The 20,512-nt window shown below is 40.7% G+C and overlaps 1 protein-coding gene across 2 annotated transcripts in view; it reads left to right on the top strand.

The window, feature by feature from the left end:
* ulk4 (unc-51 like kinase 4) overlaps positions 1-20,512 on the top strand; it is a 276,239-nt gene that overhangs the window by 69,304 nt on the left and 186,423 nt on the right. For both annotated transcript variants that reach the window (XM_067401179.1, XM_067401171.1), the window contains exons 20-21: positions 3,494-3,655; positions 10,390-10,572. In XM_067401179.1, coding sequence (XP_067257280.1) covers positions 3,494-3,655; positions 10,390-10,572 — 345 coding nt within the window. The remainder of the gene's footprint in view (positions 1-3,493; positions 3,656-10,389; positions 10,573-20,512) is intronic.

A 20,512-nucleotide genomic window follows, 5' to 3' on the forward strand; every position in this document is an offset into this window, starting at 1 on the left:
AGTTTGAGGTGTTGACTTGGCCTCCAAATCCCCCAGATCTCAATTCAATCAAGCATTTGTGGGATGTGCTGAACAAACAAGTCCATGGTGGCCCCACTTCACAACTTACAGGACTTAAAGGATCTGCTGCTAACATCTTGGTGTCAGATACCACAGCACACCTTCAGGGGTCTAGTGGAGTCTGTGCCTTGATGGGTCAGGGCTGTTTTGGCAGCAAAAGGGGGGCCAACAAAATATAAGAGCTAATAGTCGACTAACCATTAGTCGATGAGAAAAGGCTTAGTCGACCAAAATTGTATTAGTCGCAGGAAAAAAATAAATAAATCCAGTGCCGAAGACGCAGTATGTGATGGAAAGATTGTTAACAGCTTGTCTGTGTGGTAATTACAGTAAATTGTGCAGGACATCCAACATTCATCTGTCATCTATCAACTTCAAATATGGCTTATCATCTGAAACATGTAAGTAATAGCAACTTTAAATGGCCGCTCGCTTTAACGTTAACCTGGAAAAATGTGGGCTATTCAAGTGTTTGTGCAGAGTGTGAAAGCTGAATAGTAGCATGCTTACTGCGTGTCAGTTAACATGGAGGCGCCAATGCGATCACTTGCACTTAAAATACTCTGTCATTTTTGGTCATACAGATAAGAGTAATACATCTTTGGAATCTGTGAAGACTCTACTTTTATTTGTGTGCACTCACAATAACAGCAAAATGTTGTGCTTTTGTAAAATAATAAAAGCAAACATGGTGCGATTTCTGACGTCTCTCTGTGAACTTGAGTAGTGTATGAGAAGTGTATGCTGGTGCGTCCACGACTGCGGAGATGACGAGCTTAGCATCGCCGACTCCATCACTGCAGCCGGAAATGCAGAAAACACTAGTTTATCATTTAATTATTAAAATGTTAAAGCAATCTTCTTGCTCCTAGCAATACTTCTGCCGGTGTGCTATGGCTTTATGCGTACGCTTGAACGCTGATTAGGCTATGTAGGTATTAAAGGCTCTTTATTATTATTTATATGATTTATACCCCAAAGCAGTGCTAACTTTTCTCCAGAGCAGGGTTTCATAACCCCAGGATAAAAGCAATGCTAGCCCCATTTCTAAATTACAAGTGTGAAAAGTTCCTCTATCCGGGGCTAAAAGTGGGGTTTAGATTGACAGTAACTCGGGAATCATTAGGGTTTTTTCACACTATGCTTAACCCCTAGACATTTTGTTTTAGTCTGGAGCCTCGGCCTGTCAGGTTATGGCGTTGCACTGGATAGAGCTGTGTATACTTTCCCTGGTCACAACAAAATCGCGTATGTGTGTGAGTGCGTGTAAAAGATGAGAAATGTGCTCTGGTACGTTTAGTTTCGGGTAATTTCTAGTCCGTCTAGTCAGGCTAGCCTACAAAACTCCATCCCCTCGACTGCAGCCAGATGATCCCTAAAGCATCTTACTCAGACCTCAGTGGAAATAGACTGGCTGTGTATATTCGAAAAAGCACAAACTCGCCTACAACGGAGCGTATTTGTCCTGTGGAATTTAAATTCTTATTGAGAAACCTCAGGCTGGTGGATTTTAGTTTCATTTTCTATGCCTTTTTGACAAGGCTTGTGCTACAAGAAAAAAAAGAAAGTACTCTGCGCCCCCTCCACCTCTTGCGCCCTGTAGCAGCTGTCAGTCATTTCCCCTACTCTAGCGAGTGCCAGCTCTAGTTCATTACCTAAAGCCTCCACGAAGCCAGACCACCAGACTCCAGCACAAAGAGATACGATAGGGCCAGGGACTCTGGAGGAGCTGCTATGTTATTTGTGTTGCGTCAGAATATTCTACTTCAGACTTCTTTCTACTTTTTTTGCCTCCAAGATACAGTATGTGTATTAATGCACCTCTTCCATGGACTAAGCTGAACTTTCTTTTAGCTTTGAGACGGGGTCTAGGAACTACATTACAGTGAAGGCATCCATATTGCATAGCAGCAGTGCACAGTGTAACTGCGCCTCTAAGATATGCCCAACCTCTCCATTTGCTATTTTCCTCACTCGACTCTGCGTGCCTGGCGTTTGTTGAATGCTGTTAAATGTTTAATTTCCACCAGATACGGTTGCAGAGAGACACGCTCAAGGACAGGGGTCCAAATACATAAAAACACAGCCAGCTAAATCTCTACATATTGCCCTTCGTTATCTGTGAGCAAGATTCGCTGTGGTGTGAAATTTAAGGAAATTATTTCACTCAAGTTTGGAGGGTGTTGAGGGACTATTAGGTCATGATGTAATTGCGTGAAATTCATAAAGGTCTGTGTGTCCCACTTACAAATGGATTTATGAACGCATGTCTTTGAGTGTAATAGTTAATGCTACAACCGTCCTTTAGATTCTCTCTCTTTTTTTTTTTTTTTTTTCAGAGCACGATTGCTTTTAAAGTCAGCATAAAGTACCATTTTACTTGTGTAATCTAATAGTTCTTAATTTTAGCCGATGGGAATTGATTAGACTGTGAAAAGTGGGTGTTGCATAATATAGTGGAGGTGGATATAGGGGAATGGTTGAAAATGAAGAGGTCATGCTGACATAAATTTTTTGATCTGGTAACACAAGGTAAATAAAACGAAGATAATTGAAGTATGTTTTTACAAGGAAATACTATTTCAGTCATTCTACTTCAAAATGTTGCATTCAATTCAATGTTACTTGCCGTTTCTTTGTAAATTTTTGTGAAATTTACTAGCAATTTCCAAGTGAAAGTTGTTCAAAGTAAATCCCACACCTTTTTTTTTTTTTTTTTTTGTGTGTAACTGCTGTTAAAGCCAATGCAAAGCAATATTAAATGTGTTCTGAGTTTTTCACTCCACAGAAAAATAATAACCACTCAGCCAAATTAAAATCCTATATAAAAAAAAAAAAAAACGGCAAGTAAATAAAATAAGTTATCAAAAATTTGAAAAAAACAAAAACAAAACAACATTCTCTGCTCTCAAACATTGGGGACATGTCTGCTGTCAGCACTGTCACCACACCCACCCTTTAGTAGAGTTACTGCGGACTACCAACTATAATTATAACATAAGCACACAAGGCAACTTACACTCATTGATGGGCATGTACTGCCGACAATGGCACCAGATGTCGGCAGGATGGGAGGATGAAGGCCGGGATGGGAGATAGTAGGTTCGGCCCCATCACCAATTGACGGTGGGATGGGAGGATGAAGGCCGAGGCGAAAGATAGTCCGTTCAGCCTCATTCACCAGTAACAGCGGATTATCAGCGAATCCCAGTCTCCAATGAAAGTTTGTGTATTATGTGCAATACATGCATTAATTTAAATTATTTATTTATTTATAGTAAGTGTAATATAAAACAAATCTTACATTTTTGTGTCATTTGGGGCTTATCAGGTGCTTAGTAACACATTGAATGTTGGAAGACTACAGCTAACCCTGTGTATATTGATTTTATAGCTGGATATTAATGAATTATGGGGGATTTGTGTTTCTCAGGAGGAGTTGGTGGTGAACCACATGGCTGCTAAAACCATAGAGAATGTGTGCAGCCGAGAGTCTCAATATGCCCAGGGATTCATCACTGCAGAGGTGGGACCTGCACTCTGGTATCTATTCACACACTCCACAGTGGATGCACTCAGGGTCAGCGCTATATCTGTGAGTATCAAAAAACATAATTCTCATCACTTTAACAGGGAGTTCAAATGCGTACTGTTCAACAGTTTATACTGTTTAATTTATTTTCAGATTTTAATTTATTTTACATTCAGAGAGTTGGTTACAAAAGTTTCTCAAAGCATCTGAATTTTTCAGCAATAACATGAGATTGAAAATATTTGGGTTTAAGGTGCTATATACAAACTGCACTAAATTTCAGCTCTGACCCACTGTAAGGAACCCCCCCTCCAGGTTCAAAATCAGATTTTGAATTCATTCAACATTTCATTGTTGTTTAGTCAGTGATTTAAAATGGGTTATATTTTCTCATATCCAGTGTAGGCAAATGTTAGCCGTTAAGAGACTAAATGCCAGTAGGCGGGGCCTGTGCTGCAATGATCTATAATTATTCATTGATGTCTTCTTCTGGAAGCATGTATTTACATTTTATCACCTGATCTGAACGATCAAAACGAGCTGTTTTTGGAGTTTGATTAAATAAATGCTTTGTTTTTTTGTTTTTTTTACAAGGAGGACATTTTAACCCTCTGGGGTCAACAAATGCTCCAGTGCGTTTTGTTGGATTATTTTCATATAGCAACTAAATCAACTTAAAAATACTCTGTCATTTATGGTCATACTGATAAAAACAATACATCATTTTAAACTAAAGGGTCTACTTTTATTTGTTTCTACGTACAATGAAAACAAAACATTGTGCTTTGTAAAATAAAGAAAACAGAGTGTGCTTTCTGCCATCTTGGCAGTTAGTGTACCGTAAGGTTCTCAACCTTTTAATAAGACATTTACATTACATTCCTCTGAATAAATAAATAGTATTGTAGCAAATTAGCTCAAAATAAATATGAATAATTAATCATAACTAGTTATAATTAATTATTAATATTTTAATCAGTCAATAAAATTAACTTAATGTAATAAAATTAATATTACAAACAATTAACCTGTTGTTCAATGAACACACAGTGTTAATTGTTTATTAACTAAGAAATGTTCATTTCCAGGTTATGGGAAATAACAATCTTATTCTACTAAAAGCCTGTAGTCAGGACCGACATGAATAGGGACTCCCGTACATGAGCGCAAAACACGGACAACCTTACGTGTGACATGAACAAGACTTTATTAACTAGACTAAACACTTAAACTACTCTAACATTCACACACATACATGCATACAGTTTACCAAGAGAGAGAGAGAAAGCGGAGTACAGGAAGCAAGAAGTTACAGCATTGTTGGACATTCAGCAGATCAACAGCCTTGAGCAAACCATCAGTTTAGTTTTAACAGGCCCTTCTTTAAAGGGGGTAAGGATACTCAATGTATCCGATAATGAGACTAAGTTTGATACTTGCATGTCTCTCCAAGTTGAATTAAAACTGTCCTGATGCAATTTGTGGAGGCTCCCGTTGAATCTTTGCTGATATTTTCTTGACGAAAGAGAACCGGCTGGATTCAGAGGATCTTTGGTGAATGGAAGGTCTAGGCCGAGGCCTGGCACAAGCTTGGGGTTCCTTAGAAGCTTCTAGCTTCTTAAAGCATCATCTTGACGTCAGCATTCATCAGTAAAAGAGAAGAAGAGGAGGAAGAGCAGGAAGAGAGGGGGTTCCTTGTGATCAGTGAATATAAGGGGTGAAGATGTCACACCCTCTTGAGGTGTCTGAGCCAATAAGGAGTTCCCCTTTCAGAGGGAAGTTTTACGAGTCTTTGTTCTGTAGCAAGATATTAGCATAAGACACTGGATTGGATGAATGAAAGAATAACCTTCTAGATTCTTATAATACTAATGTGTCACAGAGTTAGTAACATGTGACATAAATTACCAAATAGGAAATGAAAGTTGGAGTCCGTAGATACCAAGCATGCTGCCAATGTGATCTCAGTTAACTATACATTTGCAACTATGGAACATTAATACCAAAATAGTTCAAAGAGAGAATTAATACATAGAATAAAGCCTATAAAAGGAAAGTCATGAGATGGGAAACTTGGATACATGTTTATACATTTCCCAAGTGGTTATATAGAGAATACATAGGATTAAGAGAGTTTATTTGTCCTTCTCAGGAAGAATGAGTCACTAGTCTCTCCAGAATTCTTCTGGGTCATAAAAGTACCATATAACTGTAACAGGACACCTAGGTTGGCCTGTGTGCTAGCAACATTGGGATGCTGGTTACAGTTTTAGGGGGATGAGTTCAGAGAACTTTGATAGGGAGAGTGAGTTTATGGGTAATTCATTAAATACAATGAATAATTGTGTGGCTGATTGGTCCAGACGTTACATCCCCCTTTCGGTCGTTGTTGTTCTTTCTATGGACACCAGCGAGCGACGTTGAAGGTGTAGAAAGATCAGACACACCACTGGCACACAAGGCTGGAAGGCTGTGATGGGCTCTGGTTGTATGTGTCTCCTGGAGTGGTGGTCGTTCCATTGCGGTTGATGTAGACAGTAGACAAGCTCAGGTCTCTGAGCTGGTGTTGTGTGAGTGGTCAGAAGCTTGTACTGCTGAGTACTCCTCAGGTAAGAACTGTTCAAGGAGCTATCTTACTAGCGTTAGAAGCTCCTGCAGGTCCGATGCAGGCGTGTCCAGTCGTCCTTGGGCTGCCTGCTGTTGGAGATCCTGCTGTGTCTGCAGGGAGAGGATGCTCCCATCCCTGGCTTCTCCCTGTGGTAGGTCTGGTACCTGGGTCTGTCTGAATTAATCCTTCTCCTTCTGCAGCTGCAGAGGATTTCAGGAAATTGGCTGATAAGGTGTCAAGCAGAAGGCTTTGGCCTCCCCCTCTGTACCTCTGTGCTTGGCTGGGGAGGTTCTTCTGCTGACTCCATGCGGTGAAGTGAGACGTTTCTCCTGCAGTGGTTCTGTTTGCTGCAGGTAAGAGAGTCTCAGTTCTCTTTTCTTCGGTGTCTCTATTCTGTCAGGTCCTTGTGTCTGTCCCGAGCCTCCATCTCTAGCTGGTCTATGTGGCTTTTAGCATGCATCAGCTCCTTGTGAGTCTCTGTGATCTGGAGTTTGAGGTTGTCCACCTCCTGTTTCAAAACAGCGAGGATGTGGGCCAAGAAAAAGTTGACTTCAGTCAGATCATTGTGATCACACCTCTGGTTTGAGTCATCTGCCTTTACTTCTCTTCCATCTTTGTGCAGTTGCTTTTGGCTCTGGTGCCGTAATTGCTCAGCAGCACTGGTTAGGAGGGTGTTCCTCACGACACATAGCCAGTCCTTTTGGTCTGCCATCTGGGCAGTTAGGCTGAGCATCTGCAACATTTAGGCACGCTTGTGGTGAGAGTAAGGGCAAGAGACTACTGCAAGATCAAACAGAATTTAGGGCTAAAGGCACAGTGAGCAGCCAGGTGTATAAAATACAGCTAGCTTTAATAAATGACTTAAGATGGTTCTTGTGGTCAGATTATTTCTTAGTATTTCTTACTGATGGCTCACAACAGGCTTGACCTCCGAACAAATGGAAAAGAGAAAGAGAGAGGAAGAGGAGAGCTTTCCTATTAGATTGTGCTTATTAGTGGTGCTCAAAATTATGCCATAGCAATCATTCGGATTCCTTTGTAACTGGCTCATAAAATTGAAGCAACTGTTGTAAATAAACAAAATCAAGAAGGAGAGTATGTCTAGTTGCTTGTGGTTATATTGGGAAATTAAACCACACAAGACTAAACAGGAAAATGTAAATAAATCACATAGATGAAAGAAATACTAGTAAAAACAAATAGCTGACTGCTATCATAATTAAAATCAATAAAATATTTAAAGAAGTGATTAAAACAGCAGAATGACCTGGTATTGGGAATAGTCAATAGCACTAGTGATTAACAATTAGATTAGCATTTGAAATCACTCTATAGTTGGTCACAGCTGCAGCGTGTTCAGGACCACACCATGTGTGTGTCCCTCCCAGAAGTTTAGTCAACGTGTTATTGAAATATCTCAATAAATCCTAGAATTCTTCTTTAGTTAAACAGTTTACATGTAATTAAATTTAGATTTAATCACCCTAGTAACTGCAGATTTAGCTGAACAGTGTTCAGGGAGAAATGCACCTAAGTGCAGGTGAAATTAGCTGAGAAGAATTAAAGGTAAGGAAAGAAAGAAATCAGAAAACCAGGAATGTGGTTAAGGGAAATTGGTTTAGATCAGTTCACACTGCATACACACAAGCTATAGTTAAAGGCTTCACGTAAATGATGCTAACCACTAACTGTAGAAGCTATTAGTTAGCTTAGCCTGAGGTGCAGGGCTGCTAGGTGAGGTTAGCTTAGCCACCTAGCCTGGTTTGTTTACAATATGGCATCACAGGGTGATGAGTTAGCACTTCCTGTGACAAGTCGTTGTCATGGGAACCAATGCACATTTGGGCAATTCAAACAGTTTATTGAGACTGTCTGCTCATTTCAAACAAGTTACGTATAGAGTTAAAATGTGACGCTTATACTTTCAGATTTTCAAAAACTTGATATTACATTCAGTAAAATGCAAATATGTTTTGGCATTTGCAAATTTTACTCATGTAAACTCTTCTCTCTACTTTAAACAACGTCTTGTACTTGTTTAAAGGGTAATTACACAGTTTGCTGTAAGTCAAAGCTTGTTTAAGCATATATAGTTAAGTCCGTCTTGTGCATGAATACTGATATTCCTTTCAGCGAGTGAAACACAGTTTTGGTCAAAAGATAGCTATGCTTGTAGGTGCAGGCAAAGTTTAGATGAATGACATCAATCTTAACTATAACAGGGGAGCATTACCCAAATCTACATTTATATAACACTGTACTGAGATTCATTCATCAGAAACAGGTTAAGCAATACTGCAATTGGTATTTCTCCAACCAAAGCAGAATAATCAATTCTGGTACAGTTTACATGCCGCTGAGCTGAGATTCCTTCGTCAACACAGGCTTACGCTCTAATACTGAGATTAGGATTTCTTCGCTAAAATCAGATTAACTTTACACTGATACCATTTGAACATATGCTAAAATGTGTCAAGAGTAGACTCTTTCAGTTACAGTAGAGATGTCAATTCAAGCCATCACTTTATCAGCATCTAACAAGCCAGCAATTAGTGACCAAAATGCGCATCGTCTGACATATTCTGACTGGAATTATCAAATGCACACTTTTAAATTGACAGTGGTTTAAGCTCATAATCTTTGTTTATTCATGCCCGCATTCTCCACCAAATAATATATGTAACGAATGTGTAGCGGTTATTAATCAATTTATGGATGAAATATGAATATAATAATTCATAAGGTTATGAATAAATTATGATTCATATATCGACCCAATGGGGAATTAAACATATATTGTGAATCAATTACAACGAATTATAATCAATTACATATATGATTAGTTCTGGTTTAATAATTATTTAGAGAAACTGTTCGTTTGTCCAGCAAACTAAGTCCCTCACAGAATATTATAAACGGAGTTATTCTCTGGCCATGAAAATAACTAAAGCATAAAGCGTTAAAGTGACTTGGTCTTCAGTTGGAAGAACAACAGAACAATCGAGCATGAATTAAGTGTTTTAATATATGCAGCTACGAATACAGAGGTTATACATCTAAATATATATACAAGAAAATACATATATATACACGAGAATGAAAATGAAGAAAAGACAGGGAAAGAAAGATGATCAAAGAATGGCAAATTACACAGTTAAACCCTTTTGAGAGAGCCAGCACAGAAATCAGTTTAGACAAATTTAAGGTAAATGATAATACTTGCTTATTGGTTCAAGTCCGTGAGTAGCAGTTTCAACGCGCTTGGCTTGGTCCTTTCCGAGAGGGTTTCTCCGGCGGGGTTTTCAAAAGAGGTTTAAACTTAAGTAACTTAACCGAAGAGAGAGAGAGAGAGAAAGGAAGTGGTCCTCCCGAGCTGCGCGCGTGGTTGGGAAGCGCGGTCACCTGAGGCGTCCGGGGAGACGTGCACGAGACGATCGGGAGGTCACCGGGGAGAGAACACGGAGAGAGCGAGTCTGGAATTGTGCGTCTTTGCTTTTATGACAGATAAGCCGACACACCTCCTTGAGGTGGGGTAGCCAATAACATGGGTGCAAAGTTGGCGGGAAAGCTTTTCCTTTGCTTGGCCTCACGACTTAATCTGCATGAGTTATGACTATCAATTCAGATCTCCAAATGGAGTGTGTTCTTCACAGTATCATTAAACACATAGAAAAATGCATTTGTCAGCGGTGTGACATATCTCAGTAAATAGCTCGTGTCCGGAGCTTTACGGCGAGACCAAACTCGATAGGTCAGAAAGGCATAGGAGAGAAGTTATGGTTTACAGACAAAATTATATCGTTAAAATGCACACTAGCACAAATACACTCATTTAAACACTAGGAAACATGCATAGGCCCTAAAAATATATGAAATATATATTTCAGCATAGTGGTAGTTTACAAATACAGTTGAAAATGTATGATTGTGTGTTTCTGTGTCTGTCTGTGTGTGTGTTTTTGTGTGTCCCTGTGTGTGTGGGGTGTTGGAATGTGGATCTGGTCAGTCTCTGGGGGGGTTTTACAACCCAGTCCAGCATGCTAAAAGCGTTCTGGACATTCCAAAGTTTATTGATTATCCTGATACGTGTGCATACGCTACAGTATGTAACAAAAAGCAGCAGCATTAGAGAAACTGTATTCAACTCAACTCCACCCACCTGTCTTCTTACCTTTATCTGCCCTTCCAGGCTCTATGTAAAATAACACGCCAATCTGCAGGGGCCTTCCAAAGTGTGATTGACAAGGTGGGATTACCCAGCATCCTCAGTTGCCTGGTGTCAGGCATCAGCCGTGTCCAGCAACACTTGCTCACTATGTTCGCTGCCATGTTGGCATCAGGAGCACATTCCCATAGACTGATACAGGACCGGGTATGTACATACAAGCACATGCATACATATTAGAGCTATCAAAGTGAACACGTTTAGTCCAATAATAATAATAATAATAATAATAAAAAGGAAAATAATATTGCCATGGTGGAGTTTCCATTTATCATTTGCCTAAATTATGGAGAAGTACTTTCTGTGGATTATTTATTTATGAATCAAATACAGATGGGCTGTTTAATGAAAGTTATGTCCATTCATTTTATGATGTAATTTGAATATCCAAACATATTGCATTTATTATTTTCTTTTCTTAAAAAAAAAAAAAGATAAAATGCTAGCTACTTCAACATCTTCAACAGTGTAATTAGATTAATGTATTATTTACTCTTTCTAAAACGTATTGCATCACTTATTACTTTCTAAATCCCATATCAACTTTGACCAGTTGAACAATACAAGAACAGACATGAAATTGCTCTTTTTAATTCTTTAAAATAAACAATATAAAATTGCATTAATTATTCTTGGACTGACCAAAGTATTTAAAGGGAGAATGTTACATTAAAAACATGCATTTTCTTTCATTAGATGTTACATTTTGATGTTAAATGCACTATTCTTTCATATAGAATTGTTCTATAGTCTATACAGTATGTAATGCAATTACATCAGAAGCAACTGTAATTAAATTACAGAAAAATAAGTGTGATCCCTTACTTTACCTTTCCAAGGGAGTAGTAATTAAATTACAGTAATTAACTACTTAATAATGCATTACATCCAACATTGGTCCAGACCAAACATTCTCCAACCAGGTTTTAGTTTTGTAAATTAAAAATGTAAACTGAGTGTGTACAGTCTTAATAAATAGTTCTATACTTTATTGGTCTTGGCAGTGTTTAGGAAGAGGTTTTGGGATTTAACATAGCTGCATAATTCATAGTTTTCAGAAATATACAAACATGTTTTTTATATATTTAAATATTAATAAAGTGGTGGTGTGAAAGAAACCTACACCTTAATGATTGATGTTTTCATTTTCTCTCATGTTTTCAGTTTTTCCATTGCATTCAGAAAGCATTCACACTCTTTCCTCTCACTTTTAATTAGAGTGGTAAAAATAGTTGAGAAGCATTTCAGTAGGGAAAAAGAAAAGGACAAGTGTGCTATGTTGCCCACAATACAGTTGCACACAGCAGTTCTAGCATGTGAAGTCCTGGGTGAGATTTCTTTGAGTTAAGTTTGGAGCTGGGGAGAATCCGTGCAATTGCCCTGAGAACATGGTGTTTTGTACTTCCTGTACAAAGAAACCCAAAGGACACTGCTCAGATTTTACACACCTTGTTGCATTCCGAGTGCATTTATGAAAACACTTAAACTGCTGCACCGCTCTTTGCCTCTCTTTTTTTCTATTGCTGCCTTGCCCTTTTCTTTTTCATTCTTTCCATCTTTCTTTCCATCATCCTGATTTTAGTTCTCACTCTTTTTAATTATTTTGAATAGAGAGAGAGAGAAAAAAAAAAGTACTGTAGACATTCTGTACCATAATAGAGAAAAAGTCATTATCAAATTTAGTACAAAAAGTCTTACATTCACCCCATAATGGTTGGTTCAAGGCAACTGTAACACTAAAAATAAAATAACTCACTGTGTCTCAAATTAGAGTACACTTCAAAGTAATACTGCCACTTTTAATACTTTTATATGGTACAAATTATTTAAGCTGTCAGGAATAATGTGCGTTTAAAGCAAAAGTTTTAGAGAAACCAACATGAAAATGGTTGGAAAGCACTTTTTACTAAAATATAGGCTTATTGAGGTGTTCAAAAAAAAAAATAAAATAAATAAAATGATGCAATCATAACATATTAAAACAGTAATTTATTACTTTACCTTTATATCATTCACACCTGTATTACTTGCTTCTTACTGTGGAACTCAAATGATAAATCATGATAAATCATGATAAACATGCTTGCAACACTTAGCTGAGAGCTAAAGCATGCTATTATCATCATGAAACAGGAAGTTGTTGTAACTCATGCATACAATGTCCAGTCTGCCTCAGACTTCACATGTTTGATAAGTGCCCTGGCCTGAATACATCTACACACCAATATGTATAGTTATAGCAGTGCCGGCCCTAGCCTCTTTGGCGCCCTAGGCAAGATTTTTATTTTTTTTTATATCTTATATTGCGATTTATCCAAAGGGGCGAATCTAGAATATTATTTATAGGGTGGCAAAGGGGTGGCATGAGGTCTATGAGGGGTGGCAATACCAAAGCAAGCGCCCATGCATAGTTTTTGGAGATTTATAGCCTTACATACACAATTGTGTTCACAAACATTGCATTACCAGAAAGTATCTATCTACTGTTGAAAATTAATAAATAACAAAATTTCAATATCCATCTCGGCACCAAGTAAATAAACTATATGAAAAACTTCTAAATGAGTCTGAACTTGTATCACTAAAGGATATGAGCAGTTTTATTAATATTACACAGGCTATTTCAATGGTATAAATCACATTTTAGTGCAAGAGCAACAGAACAATTTTTGAGTTTCTGTTATTAACAGAAGTAGGAATGTCTGTGTGTGTTCACCCAGAACACCCTATCAACTACATACTCTAGCAACACCCCAGCAACTGCATAAAGCCTAGCAACCACCCAGAATCTCCTAGCAACCACCTAGCAACACTTAAGCAATCATCCAGAACATATATTCTGGACTAACTGACCAAAGTTCTTACATTTTTTAAACAAGACTTGAAGTTGGGTTTATGTTTTTATGTCCTTAAAACTTTTCAGTCTCTATTGTTTTTCTTGATTGCTAATGCACAATTCATGAAACAATTCAACATTTTCTCACAGCAAAATACAATATCAAAACTATACACCAACTTGCACAAACCTCAAACATCCAGGTCAAAATAAAATGTTCTAGTCAAAAACTTATTCTTGTCTGACAAAATCAAACTTTGGCATCAGATGACACACAAAACATAACAAATACACACACTACTGCACTGCCCAGTGAACACTAAAATACCTTTTTCATTTTACTATTATAAATTGATCTTGCAGTAGATGAAAAGCATGAGAAAAATAAGTATGAACTTGATATGCACCAAAATACAGTATACTGTCAATTGCAGTAAAAGTAAATTCAGCATCCTCTGCACATTTGGCTTAATTTCATTACAGTATACAGTATTATAGCATTGTATTCTGTCACAAGTTTTCAGCCAGCAGCAAACTCGAGGTGGGGTGAGGAAGGGCGGGGCGCGCGAGCGTGCGGGCATGAATGGCGCGTCGCGGAGTGAGGGCATCTGAACTCGACAATGCCGACCTGATATAGTATTTTTTTAATTTGTTTTATTCAGTAAATATATTTGTTTGACAGGGAAGCTGTGCGCAAAGAGGAATATTAATTTATTAAAAAAAAAGCACCCTAGAAAAAAAAGGGCACTTTCTCTCGAGAAAGAAAAAGGGCAGGTGCTCAAGCCCCTTTTTTGTCTATGTGTGCACGTGCCTGTTGTATTGGTCTTCTGACACAACTATATCCCTAGGCAATAATTTCTCAGCGCTGCAAAAAATACAGTACACATATAACAAATGGTTACAAAGAAAGTTGACAATCACAACATTGAGGGTGTACAACGTGACATTTCCCTCATCTAAAGTAGCCTACATGGTACTGTTTAAAACCCCTGTAAATTATTCTTTCAGCTCTCTCAGATTTTGACTGGTGTGTCATCGGTTTTGCTACCTAATATTGTCATTGTTAAATGTTTTGAGAAATGTGTCTTTGTTTTGATAACTGAACGAATGGTTTGGGAAACTGGACCAACTGAGTCACTTATAATGTGTTAGCAATCGAGAAAAACTAAAATATGTTTACATTCTTACCCCAACTCTGCTATTAGTTTCTGTGATCGGATCATCGGGATCTCCGTATTGATTTCATGTTATTGGTTCGTCGGATGGCAAAAGTAGGCTACCTTTATCCATGATGAAAGTGGAGCGGGTGGTCGCTGAATCAGCCCGCCAAAAAATTACGAAAATTAATCTCAGACATATTCGGATGGGACTACATTTCTCACAGGACTTCTGAGTTAGCCGGGAAGCAGTAATTTCCGATTCACGTACAAATATGGTGAACTTGGTTGCGCTGTGTTTTTGACTCTCAAAGAACCGGTTCATGAGAGTCATTTGTTAATGAATCACACTGGGCGCGCTGCGTGCAACCATCATGCACAGTTTACTGAAAGACGTGCTTTCTTGCCATTACTTTGTGTTAAGCAATTTTTTTAGTCATCATATTGAAGTGCTGCTCCTGAAAAGCAGTACTTGAAACACTGCTTATTTTATTCTGTGATAATTTTGGGGAGGCAAAGCTTTTTATTAGGGTGGCAGATGCCACCCCGGTAGATCCGCCCCTGTCCACGCATCCGGCCTCTTTGGCGCCCCTAGCGAGATTGCGCCCTTAGCATTTGCCTATACTGCCTATATAACGGGCCGGCTCTGAGTCATAGCGCCACCAGCTGGTAGCAGGAAGTGTGGGAAATACAAATGACTGATGTAGCCCTCGTTTATTTACATACTTAAATGCACATTGCCCACCATGCTCTGTTTTCCTAAAGCCACCGGTGGCACGGGTGCACGTGTGCCCTTTCATCGCTGCTTGCAGCTTTTAATTTAATTTGGAACTTGAAATCATATTTGGAAATTTTAAATCATATTTTTCCTATTGTTTGTAATTTGCTTCTTTGTTCTTTTTTTTCTTTTTCTTTTTTTTATTGTTATGAAAAAATAACTTAATGATAGTGCAAGAGGTTTTGAAAGCAGCTCCAGTTCTCATTCACTTCCATTATATTAAACAGGCCAGGATAGAAATAATTGTTTATGGAAAGTCTCCATTTTTTAATTTTTTTTTTTCCCTCTGTGACCTGTGGTAACAGACCTGGTCTCCTGTTAAAATCCCCTGCTTATTATTATTATTATTATTATTATTATTATTATTATTATTATTATCATCATTATGCTGAGAAACTATAGTACTTTACTTAAAATGTACTGAGTGTGGAGTGTGCTGAAGAAATTTAATGCGTTACAATTGACCCCAGTGTTTGAACTCGTTAGGCATAACAGTTTTGTTCAGTACATACTGACCCCAATTCTGATCATTTCCCTATGTTTGACCATAACTCTCTGAACAGTGGTGTCAATGCAGCAGCAGTTCAGCACGTCCAATGTGAAGAAAATGCTGCATATAGTGCAGAATTGTTTTTTGTTTTTTAGTTCTGCCAATAAGTTTTTGATTTCTTTCAGTTTGGCACACACACTTTGTACATCCTGTGCCATCTCTCTCTGCTTTGTGTTATTGACAGCCTGTATCGTTCTTAGTACTGGCAGCACTTCATCGGTCAACAACTTTAAGATCGGACCATTTTTGTTAGTCTCAGCAACTATACGGTGTTCTGAAGCAGCTGCGTTTGCAGGCGCTGTGCCTCACTGCCACTCAGCATTCTTTCTTTTGTTAGTAACACCTGCAGAAAGACTGGCAGAAAAGGTTTTTTTAGGGTTTTCTTTTTTGTGTGTGTGTGTGTGTGTCTTTCTTGACTTCTAGATGTAGAAGTACTCTGGTCTGTTATTTTTTTTTTTTTTTTTTTTTTTTTTTTTTTTCCAATTGTTTCAAATTAATAATTGATTTCTTTGGTGCTGACCTTTTGATGATCCAATTCAACCATACTAATAAGCAAAAACTGTCTTTAGAAAAACATCACATTTGTGACCAGCCTGAAGCTTATTAATTTCACTTTTGGTGTGAAAGAGCCTTAACATTTGCCAAAAATATAACAAGCAAGCCAAGTCCAGGTGAGAATAAGTAGTATAACTTTTTTTTTTTTTTTTTTTTTGTTATTAAAAAAACAAACAAGCAAGCCAAGTCCAGGTGAGAATAAGTAACAACAACAGTAATTTAAGACATTGCTTTCTATAAGAAGTAAATTAGTAGCACAACTTTTTTTAGGGAGAATCACAATATTGTAATGGATTATTTTTAAAGTAACTTTTCCCAACACTGCTTATAACATTATCTGTAGTATGTACACTACCGTTCAAAAGTTTGTAAATGTTTTCTATTTTTATTTTAAATATTATATTTATTTATTTATTTTGTGTAATATTTGGTGCTCAAGACACATTTCTCATTATTATGAATATAGCTTAACATTTTTGTGGATACCGCGATACATATTTTTTGGTAATACTTTACAATAAGGTCTCATTTGTTAACATTAATGTATTAACTAACATGAACTAACAATGAGCAATACATTTGTAAGAGTATTTATTCATATTTGTTAATGTAAGTTAATAAAAATGCAACTGTTCATTGTTCATGTTAGTTCACAGTTCATTAACTAATGTTAACAAATACATCATTTGATATTAATAATGTATTAGTAAATGTTGAAATCAACATTAACTAAGATTAATACATTTTGTAGAAGTTTTTTTCATTCTTAGATCATGTTTACTAAAATAGTTAAAGGTGCAATATGTAAGAATTTTGCAGTAAAATATCCAAAAAACACTAGGCCAGTGTTATATTTATTTATTTATTTATTTTTTTTCATTTGAGTACTTACAATATCCCAAATGTTTGCAACTTTGTAAATCATGAGAAAATTGCAATTTTAACCAAGGCTCCGGGACGTGTGAGGAGTCGCCTGTTAATTGCCATCATAACGTACTCGGTTACTAGCGTAACCTCGGTTCCCTGAGATACGGAACGAGTACTGCGTATGGGGAAAGGTCTCCCTTTTTCCCCGCTGCTGAAGCCTTTTTCAATAACGCAGTGTAACTGCACCGTCATTGGTTCACTCATAGACAAGTTGTTGAACCAATGGCGGCGCGGCATAGCTGCGCGGCCTATGGCGACAAAGCGCGCAAATATTCCCGCCGAAATGGGCGGGGTATAGGGCTATATAAGCAGGCGTTTCGCCATAGGATTTCAGTGTCAATCGACTGAAGCGACGACCCTGAGCCGCAGCCTCGTGGCACGGCAAGTGACGCAGTACTCGTTCCGTATCTCAGGGAACCAAGGTTACGTTAGTAACCGAGTACGTTCCCTTTCGATACTTCACTCGTACTGCGTATGGGGAACGAATTCAACCACGCCGTGCCACGGCTGGGAACGATATAGCTTGCATTTGGCCAACCCAGAGGGGGGCCAAAAGGACAAGCGGAGGCAAAGCCTAACCGAACCCATGGTTACACTGAAGGAAGATACTTCCTATGGTGGCGTGAAGCGGGACTTGTTGAAGGCCGCTAATCACACCGACAGGACCCGAGCTTGTAAGGTCGGGACATCGAGGTGATAGAACCTGACAAAGGTGGACGGCGAAGACCAGCCGGCCGCCTCACAGATGTCTTGGATGGAAACTCCGTTGGACCAAGCCCACGAGGAAGCCATTCCTCTAGTGGAGTGGGCCCTGACTCCTATGGGGCAATTAGTGCCCAGTGAGGAGTAGCACAGGTTAATAGCATACCTTAGAGTCACCAGGCCCGAATTCGAGGCATGCAGGGTTCACGGAGAGGGCCTGCAAATCGCCAACACGCTTTACCGATGCTAGTGCTAGTAGCAGAGCGGTTTTTAGCGTTAGGGGCCTGAGGTCGGCTGAACCCATTGGTTCAAATGGGGCTCCTTTCAAGGCCCTGAGGACCAACGAGAGGTCCCAGGAGGGAATAGTGAGAGGGCGAGGAGGATTCAAACGCCTAGCACCTCTCAAAAAACGGATCACAAGCCCGTTTCGTCCCACCGATTGGCCAGCAACAGGAGCGTGGAACGCTGCAATGGCTGCTACGTAAACCTTAAGCGTGGAAGGGGAGCGCCCCATTTCCAAGCGTTCTTGGAGGAAAGACAGTATTGAAGATACGTCACTCTCCACAGGGTCTATGTTGCGTGTTGAACACCAATCAACAAAGACTGACCACTTCTGGTCGTAGAGGCGCCTCGTAGACGGGGCTCTAGCCTGAGAAATGGTATTTAGGACGTCCTCGGGGAGGCTAGTCGGCTCCCATCGAGGGACCAGAGGTGCAGAGCCCAGAGCTGCGGCTGTGGGTGCCAGATTGTTCTGTTTGCCTGAGAGAGGAGGTCCCGTCTCAGGGGAATCGGCCACGGGGCTCTCAGAGAGAGCCTGAATAGCTCTGAGGACCAAACCTGGTTCCTCCAGAGCGGGGCCACAGAGCGCCCCAGCCCAAGTTGGAGGCGTCTGTTGAGAGCACCGTCCTCCGTGAGACCGCCCGTAAAGGGACTCCGCGCTGGAACCATACTGGATCCATCCAAGGTTTCAGGGCTAGAAGACAGGCCCGATTGACCTTGAGACATAGGCGGCCGTGCCGCCATGCGCTGGGAGGAACCCGGAACTTCAACCAGTACTGAAGAGGCCGCATCCGAAGAAGGCCTAGCTGCAGCACCGGGGAGGCGGAAGCCATCAGCCCTAGCAGCCTCTGGAAAAACTTCAGAGGGAGATAGGCTTTGTTCGTGACAGATGCCGTGAGCTGCTGAATTGCCAGGGCGCGCTCTGGCGAGACTACTGCCGTCATACGGACCGAGTCGAAAACTGCTCCCAGAAACGAGATTCGTTGAGTGGGGCATAGCGAGCTCTTGGCTAAGTTGACCCTGAGACCCAGGCATTGTAGATGGCTGAGGAGCACGGATCTGTGGCGTTCCAGCTCGACTCGCGAACGGGCTAAGATGAGCCAGTCGTCGAGATAATTCAGAACCCGGATTCCCATCTGTCTCAGAGGGGAAAGCGCCGCGTCCATGCACTTGGTGAAAGTGCGGGGAGCCAGAGACAGCCCGAAGGGCAGGACCGTATATTGGTATGCCACCCCTTCGTAAGCGAATCTCAAGAATCGTCTGTGACGGGGGGCTATCTGGATGTGAAAATACGCATCCTTCAGGTCCAGCGAGCAGAACCAGTCCTCGGGGCAAATGCGCGCGAGGATCTGCTTCAGCGTCAGCATTTTGAACTTCCGTCTCATGAGGGAGTGATTCAAAAGCCTGAGGTCTAGGATGGGTCTGAGACTGCCATCCTTTTTGGGGACCAGAAAGTAGCGGCTGTAAAAGCCTGTCTCGCTCTCTGACGGAGGAACCGTTTCCACAGCTCCTTTTTCCAGCAACGACATGACTTCGGCCCGGAGGACATGAGCGTCGTCCGGATTGACCGACGTTTGAAGCACCCCGGCGAAGCGGGGGGGTCGTCGTGCAAAATGGAGCGAGTAGCCCTGGTTTACAATCCCCATGACCCATTCTGACACATCGGGGATGGCCTGCCAGGCCTCGGCCCGAGTGGCTAGGGGTTGAATAATGTTGGGTGACGGACCGCCGTTGAGAGGGTCGTACACCACGAGGGGTGGAAGAGGAAATTACTCGTGGGAGCTTTTGGGGTGGTCCGGTCGTAACGGGACGGTCCCCCATCCTCTTCCTGTCCGACGAATCAGGACGACTTCGGAGGCACCGGGTCCAGCACAATCCTGGGCCGGGGTCCCTGGCGCCTCGGGAAGGGAGGGCGCTTCGCAGGGCGCGAGCGCTGGCGATGCTCCTGGGGCGGCGCTGCCTGTTTTGCAGGTGGGGCTGGATTGTTCTGCTGAGCCGGCGCAGTCCTGGGGCGGCTAGACGCAGAAGCGGAGCTGGAGCGCTTAGGCAAGAAATGCCTCATAGCCTGAGACGATTTCTGCGCGGCAGTAAAGCGCTCAGTGAAGCCATCCACTGCAGGCCCGAAGAGACCGGAAGGCGAGACCGGGGCGTCTAAGAAGGCCGTCTTGTCTAGGTCTTTGATCTCCGTTAGGTTGAGCCACAGGTGGCGCTCCAACACGACCAGGCTAGCCATGGAACGACCGATGGCCTGGGCCGCAGCCTTCGTAGCTCGCAGGGCAAGATCCGTGGCGCTGCGGAGATCT

The sequence above is a fragment of the Chanodichthys erythropterus genome, chromosome 2 (genome assembly GCF_024489055.1).
Source record: "Chanodichthys erythropterus isolate Z2021 chromosome 2, ASM2448905v1, whole genome shotgun sequence".
Taxonomy (NCBI): Eukaryota; Metazoa; Chordata; class Actinopteri; order Cypriniformes; family Xenocyprididae; genus Chanodichthys; species Chanodichthys erythropterus.